This window comes from Myotis myotis, unplaced genomic scaffold (genome assembly GCF_014108235.1).
Source record: "Myotis myotis isolate mMyoMyo1 unplaced genomic scaffold, mMyoMyo1.p scaffold_m19_p_3, whole genome shotgun sequence".
NCBI classification, from domain to species: Eukaryota; Metazoa; Chordata; class Mammalia; order Chiroptera; family Vespertilionidae; genus Myotis; species Myotis myotis.
This window is the reverse complement of record NW_023416335.1, coordinates 63,265,247-63,282,951: the sequence shown is the minus strand read 5'-3', so window position 1 is coordinate 63,282,951 and position 17,705 is coordinate 63,265,247. Positions and strand designations below refer to the sequence as shown.

The window sequence follows — 17,705 nt, the reverse complement described above, 5'->3', positions numbered from 1 at the left end:
ACCAAAGGGAGAGTCATGATATGTGTTTGAAAAATTAACATCAAAATTGTAAAAAAACAACAAACAGTTAGCAAATCAGAAATCAGTTGCAGCTTCCTCAGTGAGACAGAAATTCAAGGAACTGCCTTTAGGGAATATCCTGGAGGAAAACTTGATTTGTGCTCTTTTTATTACCACATACTCTCTTCAGAAGAGCTACTGTGTCTTCTACACTCCCAGGCAGTGAAACAGCAGTGCCTGGTGGGAGCTTGTCATAATTGGTTCTGAAACGGAATTTTTGGACTGGAACACTGATTCTTTGTCCGCTGGAATCGAAGAATGAATCCACGAACAGAAGGTGGTATAGCAAAGGTGGAGATTTATTGAAAAACAAGTATAGACTCCCACATGGGGAGAGGGAAAGAGTCCCAAGTAGGGAGGCGGAAAGGGTACCACTGAGTTCCTTTTCCCTATGGTTTATAAAGGCTGCAGATCCTGGTGCCTTGATATCCCCTCTGATTGGTCAGTAGTCCCTTGGACTGGTTACTATGGTAACTCCTGGGCTCAAAGTCAAACCTCACATGGGACATGTTCTCCTCCCTCCTTCCTTATTGTTTTCTTATTCCCTTTGGGCTTTCTTCTTCTCCTTCTGGATGAAGGGCTTCCTTCTCTTTATTTTGTAAATATAGGCCTTTTGCTGTTCCCAGCTCCCTCATTTTATGGAAATGCACCTATTGCAGCTTTTCAGCTCCCTCATTCTATGGAAATATACCTTCTGCTGCTCTGCAGCACTGTGCTTCTTCCATGGTCCCCTTGATTTCTAAAATTTCCTAAACTTGTCCTATTATACCCCTAAAATTCCTGTTTTAGTTGGATAACATCAGGTTACCATCAGAGCCCAGCTTGGATGTGGAACTGCTAACAGCAGAATCAGACTTGTTGGTCCAGAACATTCCCTCCTCATCTCAGCTCCCAGCCCTGTGGTAAGAGTCTCAGAGATAAGGAAAAAATGCCCTAGGAAATTGATGTGCAAATGTAAGTAAATCACCATGTGTCCCTGGCCCTATATTTTAGGAATAACAGCAGATAGGTTGGGCAAAGTTAACTTGCAGGGAAAGAGCTTTATGCCCACATATAACTCCCCTATCCACTATTGAGTATTTGGGAGGACACAAGAATGGCAAATGCCTCAGCCTTTCATTCAACTAGTCAAAGTATCTGATATGTTCACATGAGTGCACAGTTTAACATTACATATTTTAATAGTTATAATGACTGTTAAATAGAATTAGAAGAGGAGAAAGAAAATGAAGAAAAAGAAATGGCAGGAGATGAGGAAGAGGAGGAAAAAAGGAAGAGAAGAAACAGGGGGAGATGAAAAGGCTAACAGGAGAAAGAGGATATGAGAGAGAACTTGTCAGGGAGTTGGGGGAAGAGAAGGCGAAGATAATCTCCAATAATAAATAAAAAAGAAGTAATTAAGTAGGGAGACAAGAATTTGAAAAAGATATAATAAATATTCTCACAGAGATAAAGGAAGTTATCGATATCATTAAAAAGAAGAAAGCAATTATAATTTATTACCAAGTAGGAACATGATCTCAGTCATGTGAAATCTAAATGAAAGGAATTTTTAGGGGTGAAATAGGCAGGTTTAGGAAATTTTAGGAATTAAGGGGTCCATGAAAAAAGCACTGGACCACAGAGCTGCAAAGGGTACATTTCCATAAGACAAGGGAGTTGGGAGAGGCAACAGTTACATTTCCATAAGATAAGGGAACTGGGAGTAGCAAAAGATACACATTTACAGAATAAAGAGAAGAAGGAAGAAAGTCCAGAGGGAATAGGAGAACAATGAGGGAGGAGGGCCCCACACTTCCCATGCAAGGTTTTTGACCTTTGAGCTCAGGAGTTACTATAGTGACCAAATCAAAGGGTAATATTGACCAATCAGAGGGGATATCAAAGTACAAAGAACTGCAGCCTTGCCCTGGCTGGTTTGACTCACTGGATAGAGCGTCGGCCTGGGGACTGAAGGGTCCCAGGTTTGATTCTGGTCAAGGGCATGTACCTTGGTTGCAGGCACATCCCCAGTAGGGGATGTGCAGGAGGAAGCTGATCGATGCTTCTCTCTCATCGATGTTTCTAACTCTCTATCCCTTTCCCTTCCTCTCTGTAAAAAATCAATAAAATATATATTTTTAAAAAAGAACTGCAGCCTTTATAAACCATACAAAAAGGAATTTGGTGGGACTCTTTCCCCCTCCCCACATGGGAGTCTGTGCTGTGGGATTCTCTCCTCCTCCCCACGTGGGAGTTTGTACTTGTTCTTCAATAATTTCCACCTTTACTATACCATCTTCTGTCTGTGGTTTCATTCTTTGACTCTGATGGACAAAGAGCCCAGGAAAAGCCATCTTGCCCAGGGAACACTGCACATTCCAGTCCAAAATTCCCATATCATAAACTGATGAACAAAATAGATTCAGAGACATAGAAGCATGGAACAGAAATAAATCTCAGAGTGAAGGCAAGGGTGGGTTGTCAGTGGGAAGAGATTAATCCAAGAACTTATATGCATATATGCATAACCCATGACAGAGGCAATAGTGTGGTGAAGGCCTGAGGTGGGGAGAGGGCAGGCTAGAAGAGGTCAATGGGGAAGAGAAGGGGACATCGGTAATACTTTCAACAATAAAGATAAATTTAAAAAAAAAAGAAAAGAATACAAATTGAGATCAATACATACAATTAGTCTCATGGTACACACAGATTAAGAACAATTTGAAGGGCTGGATATTACAATTATTTATCAAATAAGTAAAAAATTAAGTTTATAAGATATGATGCATTAAATAAGAAATATAAACACCTATGTAAACAGAAGTCCCTAGAAGAAAAGAGAAGATAAATCAAAGACTGATATATTATGTTGAAGGAACAAGAATCTTAGGATGAGAATGTTAATTGCATTTGAGTATGATACATAATGTTGAACTTCCCGAGATGTAACTGATCATAAAGAATGTGATTGATCCTAAAGGAAGCACTCTGGTTCATCAGAGAACATACTCTTCTTGTGTTATTACTGAAAGGATTTAGAGATAAGGAAAGGCAGTTAGGGAAGGCTCCATGGGAAAGGAATGCATATGTGATGGGTCAGAGATAGCTCCAAGCAGCCAGATGGTTTATCTTACATACACAGTGGACAGAAGAATGTAATAAGACTAGATGCCCAGTGCACAAAATTCATGCATGGGTAGGGTCCCCAGACCTGGTCAGCGATAAGGGCTGATCCAGGCCTCTTTCCCTGGCTGCTGGCTGCTGGCCAGGGTCTTCCTTTGTTCTGCATCACCCCCTGGTGGTCAACACATGTCATAGCAAGCAGTCAAACTCCTGGTCGGTAGAACTCCTGAGCGAACACTTTGCATATTAGCCTTTTATTATGTAGGATAAGGGGGAGAAGATGGGGGAAGCACCGGGTGAGCTTTGAAACTTTGAAACTGATACCATGCAGGGAAAAGGAGGAAATTGGAAAAAACACAGGGGACATAAAATGAGGAAGGGTCCAATTAGAAAGTAGCACATATAGACAAAGAAGCTGCCAGCACAAAGAGACTTTACTGATTATCCACCTGGGAACCCCTCCCCATGTGGTAGTTTGTATACACTTGCAATAAATTTCCACATTTTTGCTTAAAATCCTTTGTCCATGAATTTTATTCTTCAAATTATGTAGGACAAGAACACGGATCCAGCTTGCCGTTCAGGGTAGCACTATCAATCTAGCTTCAACTGATTGGACCTCGATTGGCATCCATGTCAAAGACAGCTTTCTATCTACAGGACATTGCTAGCACTTTATGAGACGCTCTGAAATGAGAATTTGATGCCTTGTGCTATGATGTTACCTACTAACTCAATCAGATCAGCTCTTAGGGAGTTCTGTAGTAGAGGATTTAAACAAAAAAAAAAAACTGAACAAAACCAAAAATTCCTAGGCAGTAAAACACATAAGAACCCAACAGCATGCTCTATATAGGAGAGGTGACCCACCTGGCAATTAGAAGTGAAGGAAAACAACAAAATAAACAAACAGAAGGAGAGGCTTCATCATGAAAACAGTCAACTATGAGAATTGCTATTGAGTCAATAAAACTTGTAGAAAAGCTACATTACATGTTGATGTTGTGATACTTGGCACAGGTAACTTTTTATGTAGCCTTATTTCCACATGGACCTTTACAATGAACTCTTCAACAAATAAGACAAACCAAAGACACTATGTGAGATTACCATCCTGCTCAGCACTGGTGCTGGTGTAATAGAATTTGAGACAAATAGGATTTAGTATACTTGAAGCACATAGAATTATACCGCTTAAGGTACATTCTTGGTGAAACATTTTCATGTATGTTCTCCTGACATGTAAATATCCTACATAATCAATATATACATAGTTGAACCTGGTTATACCTTAATAGAAATGAATTAATTTTTATAAAAAAAAAAGGGGGGGGGAAGATACATTAAATTCTAAATATTCCAATCCGCACTGCATATTCTCTATATTCCCCCAAAACAGGAACATAGGCTGTTAGTTAACTAATAAAAACAACACATAGAGCTTTTATATGGATATGAAAGCCAAAATGCTCTAATTTATTTGGGAGGAGAGACCATATAAGAAACCTTATATATCCATAAATATTACCAGGGGAAAATCATTTGGTATTCATGTTTTTCATATTCTAATTTGATTCTATATGATTTACAGAATTTATGTGGCTTTTATGTAAAACCCAGAATTTTAGAACTTAAACTTTCTCAGGCATTTATTATTATTTTATAATTTTACTAATGAGCAAACTGAAGAAAAAGAGGTAAAAGACGATGATCAAAAAGGTAGAATATGGCCGAAACCGGTTTGGCTCAGTGGATAGAGCATCGGCCTGCGGACTGAAAGGTCCCAGGTTCAATTCCGGTCAAGGGCATGTACCTGGGTTGCGGGCACATCCCCAGTGGGAGATGTGCAGGAGGCAGCTGATCGATGTTTCTCTCTCATCGATGTTTCTAACTCTCTATCTCTCTCCCTTCCTCTCTGTAAAAAATCAATAAAATATATTAAAAAAAAAAATTTAAAAAAAAAAGGTAGAATATGGAAATAATGATTTAGTTAATCTATTTTAATAGTTTACTTTTTATTTTACTTAGATTGATAGTAGAGTAAATATGAATGAGGAATGCAGTTTTGGAGAACTCAAGGTTAAACTATCCTATATAATAAAACCCTAATATTGCAAATCGGCCACATGGCAGAATGACCTGCTGAATGACTGGTCATTATGACATGCACTGACCACCAGGGGCAGACACTCAACTCAGGAGTTACCCTGGTCCGGGCCAGCGAGTGGATGGTGTCAGGCCACCAGCCAAGGGGGGTGCCAGTGGGGGGCCCCCTGATTGCCCTGCCCGCCGGTTTTCCTGCAGAAGGAGGAGATTAGCTGCAGCGGTGCGGGGCGGGGCAGCCAGCAGGTAGTGCCAGACTACGGGCCAAAGAGGGTGCCAGTGGGGGGCCCCCCCCAATCACTCCGCTAGTTGCCCCACAGATTGGCCCTGATAGCCGGCCAGGCCTAGAGATCCTACCCTGTATATTGGGAACAGTCTCTTAGATTTAAAAATTAAAACCTGGCAAGGCTACTCTAACACTGAAAAAACAGGATGATGCAGCGATGCCATGCATGGACTCTGGCTTGCACATTTTGTGGTCAGCCCTGATTCTGACACTTACAACTGTGTTACAAAGCTAATTACTTAACTTCCCCCTGCTTCAGTTTTTCCACCCATTAAGATGAGGAAAATGGTCCTACTGCTTCAGAAGGATAATGTTATGTACTACTTTTTATAATCAGGGCAAAAAAATGTACCTGTCCTTACAACAGCAAGATGCCTTTCACCTATATGTAAAGTATGGTCACTGGTGCATGTAGTGTCCTGTATTGCAAGAGGATAGTTTAACTTTGAGTTCTCCAAAACTGCATTCCTCATTCTTATTTACTCTACTATCAATATTGTCTTATTGCTGGTTTAGGCCTGATATCCCATGAGCGGTCCCCGATTGTGAGAGGGCGCAGGCTGGGCTGAGGGATTCCCCCACTCCTCCCAAGCACGATTTCATGCACCGGTCAGGTAGTCATTAATATTTGTTTTTGAAATGCTCTCTAATTTTGCTTGTCTATTAACATCTAAATCAGTGGATTTGCAATTACACAATCTTTCTAATGTGTATATTCAAAGTATATGAAAGACACTTAGTTAACTCTCTGTCATATTCCAGGTCTTCAAAAAAAGTAATTTGCATTTCATACAATCCCCATGACACAAAGTGCAAATTCAATAGCTGTTAGTCTTTATTAAATTCCTCTTTTTCAAATATTTGTATGGGGCTTGACAATTATCATTGTTAGATTTTTTTATCTACTTAATGACCTTGAATTGGTAGTGAATTAGGAAACTAAGGCTCATAATTTAAGTTCTGGCCCAAAATCATGTCAATATTAAATAGTAGATGCAAGACAAGACTCACAACCAGATCTTCTGATATAAGTATAGTTCTCCCATCTTCAGGTTACTCCACAGTAAAGATCAAGTGAATCCTATCATATTGACCCTTGGTAACAGCTGAGGAGTCACTTTTTCTCTAAAACTATATTTCCTTCTCCCCATGGATTTTCCAAGTTGGAAATAATGCAAATATATAACTAGACTTGTTTATCCAGTAATGTGGAATGAGTCATCTTAATCCACATTAACTGTTTCTTTTTCTGAACTATATTGCTCTGGCCTCTCCATGATTGCACTGCATTTGTTATATCAAATTTCACATATTAAATGAATGTCAGATTGTGAAAACTTTGTGGATAGTTTGAGGTTTACTCATTTTGGTATTGTTAACATCTCTCTCAACAATTAAACGCACATTGGTCAACACAGGAAAATGTGAAGAACTTTAAAATAATGCTCCAAATAAGCCCTGGTATACCTAAAATTAATAATAACTGATGACAATAATACTACACTTTTATATATATTTTTACTATTAATAAAAATGTTTTTAAAAGTAATATCAATAAAGTAAGAAATCTTACCTAGACCATGTCGATGTGTTGACATCGGTGGTAAGACAGTCCAAGTCTTTGTTTTGGGATTGTAACATTCAACAGTGTTCAATGTCTTTAAGCCATCTCGACCTCCAATTACAAAGAGTTTGTCATCAATAACAGCCACACCGAATTGCAATCTCCGGCCATTCATCATCCCTGCCTGGATCCACAAATTTGTTCTGAGGTTATATTTCTCTATGGTTGTAGCTCCTGATAAAACACAATCACATAGTCACCATTTACTACTACAATATACAACTCGATCCAGTTGTACAAATTATTAGTAGTGTAAATTTAGGACATGAAAATGTCATGTCCATTTTTCTTAAAGAAAACATGTCAGAAAAACAAAGGGAGTAGTAATTTAGTTACTACTACATTTTCTCTACCTGGTGAATACTTATGATCAAATAGACACAGATGTTCAGCTTTTTTGAATTACATATTGGTGTCATGATAAAATATCAGTTAAATGAAATAATTTTGGGCATTATACAGTTCTAGCAGTAGATTTTACAAAGTCCCTCTATCACTGTTTGCCATTTAAAAAGTATATCATAATCCTAGCCTGAAAAAAAAAACTAACCTTTTTAATGCCTAAGCTATGCATATTATATGTGATTCTGAGAGTTAAGAAGTTAATTTAATAAACTATTTACCATGTTTCTCTTTAAATTTGTCTTATGCATTAAAAACAAAACTTTTAAAAGTCAATTTTAAGATATGCAAACAAATGTCAGTTATGCTTGTTTTTTTTTTAATCCTCACCTGAGGATATTTTTTCCATTGATTTTCAGAGTGAAAAGGAGGGAGGAAGAAGAGAGAGAGAGATATCAACTGAGATAGACACATCGATTGGTGTTTCCTGCACTTGCCCAGATTGAGGGGTGGAGGATAAGGGTGGAGAGCAAACCTGCAAGGCCCTTGACTGAGAATTATTGAATGCAGGCTGATGCTCTGACCACTGAGCAAACCAACCATGGCAGTGTGATGCTTTTTAAAAAAAATCTTTTAAAAAAATGCATTTGGAGAATACTTCAATAGAATTTAGAGACACATGATGATGTATCTTTATCAATCATTTTATTATCTTTCCTAAAAGCTTTTTATGTATAGAGGCCTGATGCACAAAATTCGTGCAAGAGCAGGCCTTCCCTCCCCTGGCCACCGGCATTGTAAAAATCTTATAATCATAACAGTACTTTTTGTGTGATTAATAAGCAATCAACATCTACATTTCTCCCTGCTGTAAATAGAATCCATTTATAAGATAGTAATAGTTTGATACATAGCTATGTGTAGAGATATAAATGTAAGTATATCACTAAGCTTAATGCTGGATTTTAAGTGGATATATAAATCTCAAAATCCAGCATTATGTTTGGTTTAAACTAATTTAACTAATTATATATATATATATATATATATATATATATATATATGAATGCCTACTTCTCATTCAAAGCCATAATTGTAATTATTTGTATTATTTGTAACAGTTCACCTTAATAACTAAAAATTATTACTGTTAAAATCTTAGAAAAATCAAATATTTAGGGAATTTGGCAAATCAGATAAGCAAAATACAAAAATCAATCAACGTAAGGTTTTATAAAATGAAAATCACCTAGATCATATAAAGAACATAACTTATTTCAAATAGTCCACTAGAAGTAAATTATTTAAAAGTCAAAGCAGCAGGATAGTGACTAGTTCTAGATAAAGAAAAAAATTAAAGCTATTAAAATAAGTCAATTTGAATGAATGGGAAGAATCATACTGAATTTTAATAATATGGCTTGTTATTTTATATGTGAAAATTATTTTCTTACATAATTACAATTAATAAAATAATGATATTTTATACAAGGCATTTATAAAATTATATTTGCATTCTCTAGAAATTCAATTGTAAAATATTAGGAAATACATTTTTAAAAGCCAGACAATCTCTAAATACAAAGGAGTCTTGAGGAAAAGAAATGGCCTACTAAATATTTTTAAAAATATTGTATGCATATAGAGATTTTAAAAGTTGCCTTATGATGAAGAATAATTACTATGTTAATGACTCTGAGAAGAATTCCAGAAAAAACTGTAATACATCTATAATAATAGAAGTATAATATGCTAATTAGACTGGACAGCCAAACGACCTTCCAGACATCCTTCTGGATGAAGCTGCAGTGGCAGGGGCCAAGTCAGAGGTGGTTAGGGGCAATCAGCAGACAGGTGAGCAGTTAGGGGTGATCAGGCAGACAGGCAGAGTGGTTAGGGGTGATGAGGCAGGCGATTGTTTAGGAGCCAATGGTCCTGGTTTGTGAGAGGGATGTCTGACTGCTGGTTTAGGCCTGACCTTGCAGGATCGGGCCTAAACCCGCAGTAGGACATCCTAACCCATGGGTCCTGGATTGTGAGAGGGTACACTAGGCCTGTACTATAAGTATAATATAATAAATATGGCTGTTGCAATTAATGTAAAACATTTTATTACTCAAAAGAAGCAATGTTTAGATAGCTAGGTATCCTTTGGAAAGAAATGAATAAGTAAACTTGGACTCTGCCCATTCTTTACACCAGAATGACTTTAGCTGAACCAATAACTAAAGCACAACACACAAGGCCACAGAACTCACCAAGTGTTTGGTTCTCTTTTCAGGGTTCCACATAAGTAAACAGACAGGAATACTTTAAAAACAACCTGCTCTGGGTCATGCACTACTAAACCTTAAATGTCTTTGAAGATAAAAAAGGAGGTGTTTAATTTTTACTTTGAGGTGGGAATAAAATCAAAGGCCCATGAGGGAAAGCCACAAGACCCAGAAATTACATGTATCTAAATATGTCACATATGAAATACACAAGCAAACAAAAAACCAAACAAACAAAAGGCTAAGAGCATTAACAACAAAATATTTTTATAAATATAACAAAAGATTGATTTCCCTGATACATAAAAAGTTTTTTTAATAAAACAAGAAGTAAATATACAGATAATCTATAATAGAATTGTAGACTTAAAACTTACATACTTTTATTAATCAATGTCACCCCAATAAATTAAATAATTATTTTTAAAAAGAGGTGACTTGGAAACATTAAATAGAAGTAGGCTAATGACATGAGCATGCAATTAATATGAAAGCTATGTTCATGACATGCAAACTTCAGAAATGTATTTATGCTTTCCTAACAATTAAGTAATTCTAAAAAATTTCCAAAAGGGTTAGAAAATGAAACATTTTGATGTTGACATCAAAACCAGCTGACTGCTCTGGCCAGTGTGGCTCACTTGTTGGTGTGTCTTCCCTTGCACACAAAGGTGATTGGATTCTAGGTCAGAGTTAGGGCATATACCTAGGTTGTGGGTTCAGTCTCTGGTTGGGGCAAGTAAGAGAAGCAATCATTTGATATTTTTCATGTCTTTCTTTCTCTCTCCCTTTGTCTTTCTAAAAAAATCAGTAAATATATCCTCAGGTAAGGATTAAAAAAAGTAACAACAAAACAAAACAAATAGCTGGATGACATTAAATTGATGCAACTTTCTGGGAGATGTGAAGTGTGTGTGTGTGTGTGTGTGTGTGTGTGTGTGTATGTGTGTGCGTTGTGTGTTTTAAAATACATAGTAAATTTAGGAAATGGGGTACTTGAGTGTTTTTTTTTTTATTTTTAACTTCCTAGTTTATATATTTAGCCATAAATATGCCTTAGTTCTATAATTAAAACACTAATTTGTTATATTTAAAGACAGCTTTTGGTATTGCTAATAATGTCCTAGAAATGGACTATATTGGAAAGGTAAGCTAAAGATGGTAGTGTTGTGATCATCATTACTTCCAACAAAGTGCTCATATCTATATACTAGTATACAAAAGTCTAAGCGACTGAACAACTGAACGACTGAACGACTGGTCAACCAGTCACTCTGATGTGCACTGACCACCAAGGGGCAGACGCTCAATGCAGGAGCTTCCCCCTGGTGGTCAGGGAGCTTCAACAGCAAGAGTGCCGCTCAGCTGACTGACCCGTGAACCTGCTGGCATCTGGTGTCCGTTGGTCAGCTGAGTGGTGCTCCCACTGTGGGAGTGCACTGACCACCAGGGGGCAGCTCCTGCATTGAGCGTCTGGCCCCTGGTGGTCAGTGTGCATTATAGAGACCAGTCAACTGGTCATTCGGTCATTCAGTTGCTTGGGCTTTTATATAGAGAGATATTTTTTCCTAGACATAAATACCTATGATAAAGTTTACTTATAAATTAGGTACAGTAAGAGATTAACAAAAATAACTAATAGTTAAATTGAACAATTATGACAATATATTGTGATGAAAGCTGTGCAAATGTGTCCCTTTCTCTCTCTCTCTGATAACCCATTTGATAATTGAGAAGGCTGCTAAGTGATTAATGGGTGGGTAGCAGAGTGTGGAGATGCAGGACTAAGGGTTGATTCATGTCCTGGGCAGGATGGAGGAGGATGGTACACAATTCCACCAGGCTACTCAGTACAGCATGCAATTTAGAACTTATGAAATGTTTATTTATGGAACTTTTCGTTTAATATTTTCAGAGCATGGTTGACCACAGGTAACTGAAACTGTGAAAGCAAAACTTTGGATAAGGGGGAAATACTGTAGATTATTAAAATACCTTAGGTTCCAACAAACACTTTGCACATAATTATATTAGAATGTTTCTAGCTTTCATTAAAAATATGGGCACTGGTGAATGAAAGATTAAATGCCTATAATGATATTTGGGTTCTAGTTCTTAGTATTACTGATTGTATGGCAGAAATTGTACAATCATTAAAATGTCTCTTCATAAGTGTAGTAAAAGAACAAGAGTTCTCCACTTAAACTGTAACCTCCTGCAAAATACATGCTTGCCTTTTTCATAAACCAGCACCCACCTTAACCAAGATAAATTAATTGAAGGTTCCCTGGGATCTACTGGCATTTATTCATTTCAAGGTGAACGCTTAAATTAGTAACACATTAGGTAAAAGTATAATGACTTCTACTTATCTTTAAATCTTTTACTTCTTATTTTCTGTGAGTCTCTAACATAGCAGTAATTTAAGCTAGCCCTGAGGAGTCTCACTCATTGCCAGAGAAGAGCCACACAGTGGAGGAGTAAGATCGGGAGTGCATAAAACACATGCACCAACACACACACAGGCTCATTCCCCTGTGGGTCTCAAGTAATTCCATTACTGTATATTCACAGGGAGATTGATAAAAATAATGTACTAGGCAGTCAAGGATTTATAAATATAGTGGTCATTTTATCACAACACATGAATTTATTACTCAATCCACATTCACTGAAAGACCTACAGAATGTATAGTGACTTGGCGCAATTCTATGACAACTAAAAAGTAAACTAAAGTTATTGATAGACTCAATTTTGAGAAATTTGACCTACAATTTTAACTTTGATCTACCCTCAAAAGGGACACAAGAAATAGTAACAGCCTAGAATAGATAGTCACTGAGCTTTGTCTCTTTCAAGTGAAGCTGAGGCTACGAAAGAAAACTTTGCCAATAGATCATTCACTTTTCACCTGAGAGAGCCTTTTCTTCACTTTTCAGTGAATGCCGGGGTCCAACCCCAGCAGGTCCAGGGGTTCCCAAAGGCGTAGATGGAGTCGGCGAAGAAGGAATGACACGGAGACAGCGTTCAGTTGATCAGCAGCCTAGCCAGGATCTCCAGCCAGGATCTCCAGCCAAGTTCTGGTCTGGATCTCCAGAGAGGTTCTGCCGTTTATTGTCTTGTTACATAAGTATTTATACCGGTTGATTTTAATCCTGTCAATTTCTATTACAAAGGTTAGGGCATTTCTTATCTCCATTCCAGGGAGTAAAGATTATGTAGCTTAAGCATGATTTTTTGTAGTGATTAACTGCCCGCCTGGCACTTAGTTAAGGAGTTTCATCCCCTCCCTAACTTCAGGGAAAAATCCCTACTTGGGGAAACAACCTTTCTAGGAGAGGTGACCTTGGTTAAAACACACAGCGCTAAGGGGAGCAAACATATTAAGAACAGTATGCTATATACGCCAGGTCCCTTGAAACATATGCTGTGCAGATGTTTCTATCCTGCAGCGACTGTGTCAAGCAGCAAGGATGGACCGGCTTCCGGCAAGTGAAGTCATGACTTCTGGGATCTGAAAGTTTCTTGTCTGCTGACTCCCTGGGAACAATATAAACAACTGACATTTAACTTAACAAATGAGCATATTTTTTTTTCCTGATCATAAACATTTTTTAAATAGATACTTTAACTTCATTTAGTTTTTCCCTGAGATCTCTGGGGAAGCATGGTGCTTCCCTAGAATATTGCTTAGCGGCCCAGTAAGGAGACATCTATTCCATAAAACAACCCTTTGTGTCTGAAAAACAAACCGGGCTCAGGCTGATATGATGTCATTCATGGTTTTCAGTTGTTTCTATGGCTCTGTGCAAACTGATGACCTTTAACTGGTAATCTCTAATGATATACTTCAAGTTCAAAAATAAAGTACTGAAGTGGAACCAAAGTGACTGAACGGAGTTACTGAGGCAGACATTCAAAAGGGCAAAGATGAAAGAATACGCTTTCTCTTATTGTATTGCTTTTCTTCAAAAAAATTTGCACAGTATTTTTAAGTTATTTCTCCCACCTGATTGCAAATGCTCAGGGTTATTTTCTGACCGGGGAATGCTAAGTGAATCGTTTTCTTAAGCCACATGATGATTACTATTGAGTTAAATGCTTTAAAAACTACCCAGATGTAGAATTGCAGTATGAAAAGCTTTTCTTTAAAAGTTCTTGATAGAACAGCTTGTCCAGTTCAAGCCAAGGAAGTAAAAATCAGGTCAAGATGGTTAATTCTACCTCTTTATTTCACTTTCCATTTTTGCCTTTCAACAATACTGATAATAATGCAGAGTAAAGAGGCACATTCAGGATAAAATGACCTGGCAAAGCCCTTTGAATAAGGAGAGAAATATATCAGGAGTTATCCCGAGGTTAGATAATTTTTAAATTTTAGATATGTGAAAATCTGAAGTACACATTAATTATATTACCATGATGTAGGCTCTCTAATAAAAGATTCAATAAAAAAATCTCAAGAAAATAATTTTTATTTTATATTTAAGAATAGAAGCTTTTCTGGTCTTTATGTTTTTTAATTATCAATATTCTCCTTATTATTAGCTATATTCATAAAATTTGTTTTGCATTCATGTGGAAGAGGTAGGGCTGTCTCATCAGACGCCAGGCTTAGTGAAAATCGATAACTGACCTGTGGCTGCGACTAGGCTGTCAACAAGGGGACAATGCAAATACACAGAAATAAAAGACAGTTTAATTCTTCTCTTGTCCACTCAATCAATTACTATCTAAGAGAAGAGTCACTGCCACTGTGACCTTGACATGCCATCCGCCTACTTGGTATATCTTTGACTGGGCTCCATTTAGTGTTCACATCTATCTCCCATAAGATGATAAGCAGCACAATGCAATAATGCTATTTTCTTAAGTGCTTTTCTCTCTTTTGCATTAAAAGAATATCAGTTTGAAACATTTTCAGCTTTTAACTCTTTGTTTAATCTTTTTCTTTTTTTAAACTAAATGGTTCCAGTAAATGCCTTAGTCCCAGCCAGAGACCCTGTGCTTGCCTGCTGCCACACTGCATGTAGGAAGCACACTGGCTGCTTCATGTCAAGAAGAAAGTGATGCCTTGTAGAATCTTGATTCTCCTTCAGCCAAACAGAGACTGGTTTTTTGTAGGCTTGTACCTACAAGAAGGACTTTGCAGTGGCTATCAGCATTATACCCTAACATTCTGGTCCTATTTCTCTGTATGAAACAGCATAATTCTACACTATCTCCTCAAGTATAGACAGCCCTGGCTTGCATGTTTCCGATATCCATAAATTTCAGTTATCATGCTTTGGTTAAATAACACCAGTCCCCCTATAAATTTCAGTTACTATAATACAGGGGTTGGCAAAGTAGGTATATAGTTGTGAATATGTGAAACACGAAGTTTATTCTTGTTATCGTTTATTAATTATTGTATTACTTATTTGTATTACAACTATAAACCTGCTTTTGCCCACCCCTGTTTTTAACTGTGAGTAATTTGCATAAAGCACATACTTTGCTGTTAGCTCTTCAGCCCACAGATGCACATCATAATCAGTGGCCAATCATGTCACTTCTCTCAAAGTCAGAAAGGTGATTAATTATTGCACTTCTGTTATTGGGCTCATGCACAGCCTATTGTGTTGCCTTTTCATCTTCTAGTGATAGAAGTCATTTTACAACATAAAATGGATAATTAAAGTGAGAATTGGCCAACAAAGATATAAGTGGAATATAAAAAGAAAAAGTGATAATGATGGAATTAAAATTACAATGGAATCTCAGACTTCTATACCTGCAGGTTGGGGATTGCCTCAGGAGCTTTAAATAATCCTATCCTCAACTTAAAGAACTGGGCTTTCTACACAAAAGAAATTGGAATCAACCCTGCTAAGCCTTCCACTTAAGTCTGCTTGTATCTTTTCTCCACTCACAAGCAGTCTGAGCTTGCTCTCAATACCTCAAGGAATGCTCGTAGGCAGATCAGCAGGTAGTGCAGGAGGTTGCTTATGATAGGACATTATAAACATGCACAGAATCTGCCTACTCTAGCTGACAGTAAATTGGAGTTGGGTCAAGGGAATGTGACATTTGGCAGCAGGAGTTCCTAGAACTATGGTAGAGAGGTCTATTTTTTCTATAACAGTGGCTAGAAAACTGTTCCTGTAAAGGGCCAGAAAGTTCCTTCTTATGGGACCCTTTGTTGCAACCATATAGTCATTATAGAGGGAAGCAACCATAAACAATGGGTAAACAAATGAGCGTGTCTCATTAAAACTTTATGGCCACTGAAATTTGAATTTTATGAAATGTAAATGTTCACTAAATGCATCATGAAATATTATTCTTTATTTGATGTTTTCAACTATTTTAATATAAAAATGAAAGCCATATGAAACAGATGGTGTGCTAGATTTGGACTGTGGGATAGTTTGCCAACTTTTATTCTTAAATATCAATAAAACATAAATATTCAGAGAAAATGGCACTTTAAAGATGTTTATTGGTCATAATAATGTTGAGAAGTCTTCATTTTAGAAAGAAACAGATTGAATTTCCACATAAAAATTTATATATAATATTTCACTTTTCAGAGTGGCCTTTTGCAGCCAATCTTTATAAATAACAACACTGTCCCCTCATCCTGACCCTCCATTACCCTTTCTTTATATTATATTTCACTATAATTCATCATCACATTAATTATAGTCTGTATGCTTGTTTATAGTCTCTTGAAGATAATTTAGGGCAGGAACTTTTCATGTTTAGTTCACCAGAACCAAGAACACTGACTGGAAATTAGTAGGTACTCAACAAAAGAGTGAGTTGATAATCTGGGAACCCTAGAAATGATTAGAAATGGATGGTAGAAAGACTACAATTATAATCCAATTTCCTAATTGATATATTTCAATTATTAAAGCACAGATCTTTTAAAAATTTATTTCTTTACTAATTTGGGAGAAAAAGCAAAATTATCAGAAAGGTACATTTTCTGCTCAACATGTGAGCACCTTAAAATGATTTTAATCCAATAGAATTATAATTAGTAAGACTGCAAGTATATGGCACCATTATTTATTCATGAGCATGCTTTAGAGGTAGACAATTTTCTCCAATGTTTATGTTGGTATAAAAATTTTTCCTTATGCAGTATGGTGATTATTTATCTAAGTATCATTTATATGAATATCTTATTGTCTTATTTTCTCTCCTGTGTCACCTCACTATATTTCATAGAACCCCCTGTAATCTCATGCCTCCAAAGTTCCTAGATGGCTTCACCTTATTTCATATTATGATTAGGAAATTCAGCCACAGGCTGCTACTGAGTTCTCTTGCAGTCTCTTTGATATCAAACATCTTTGAATGACTTGTAATAGTTTAGTCTCTTTACATACTCTAACTCATTTAATTATAATAAATTTTATAGAAATGGAGCATAATACTGAGAAAAGAGAAAGTGTACTAGAATTTTAAGTGACATTCATAGATTTGAACAGGCATTTTTCTGATTTTAAAGACTGCTTTCTCCACTAGGAATGACACCTGCTTTCAAAGACCTCTAAAGTTCAAATCAGAATCAACCCGGTTAAGTCTTCCCTTAAAGTCCGCTTGTATATTTCCCCCATGTACATGCTTTCATTTCCCCACTGGCTGTATTCCAGCATGACAATTTCTCTGCATTTTTGAAGATGCTATATTTCTTCAACTGTAAAACTTCACATTTGATGTATCTCTAGTCTGGAATTTGCCGCCATAACCACTCTGACATTTCAATAATGTGCTAAACTAATGCCTAGTAATTCTTTAGGTTTTAGCTAGGAAAAAAAAAAAAAAAGGCAGCATCAAATACTTCTCTTGCACTCCCCTATTTTTTTACACTAGACTGGGATGGCTCCCAAACATTGTACTGATTGCACTTGTAAT

The 17,705-nt window shown here is 36.9% G+C and overlaps 1 protein-coding gene across 1 annotated transcript in view; it reads right to left on the bottom strand.

Moving 5' to 3' along the window:
• The window catches only part of KLHL1 (kelch like family member 1), a 379,658-nt gene that overhangs the window by 66,191 nt on the left and 295,762 nt on the right, over positions 1-17,705 (bottom strand). Inside the window, exon 7 of the mRNA XM_036301681.1 lies at positions 7,128-7,352. Within this exon, the coding sequence (XP_036157574.1) occupies positions 7,128-7,352 (225 nt within the window). The remainder of the gene's footprint in view (positions 1-7,127; positions 7,353-17,705) is intronic.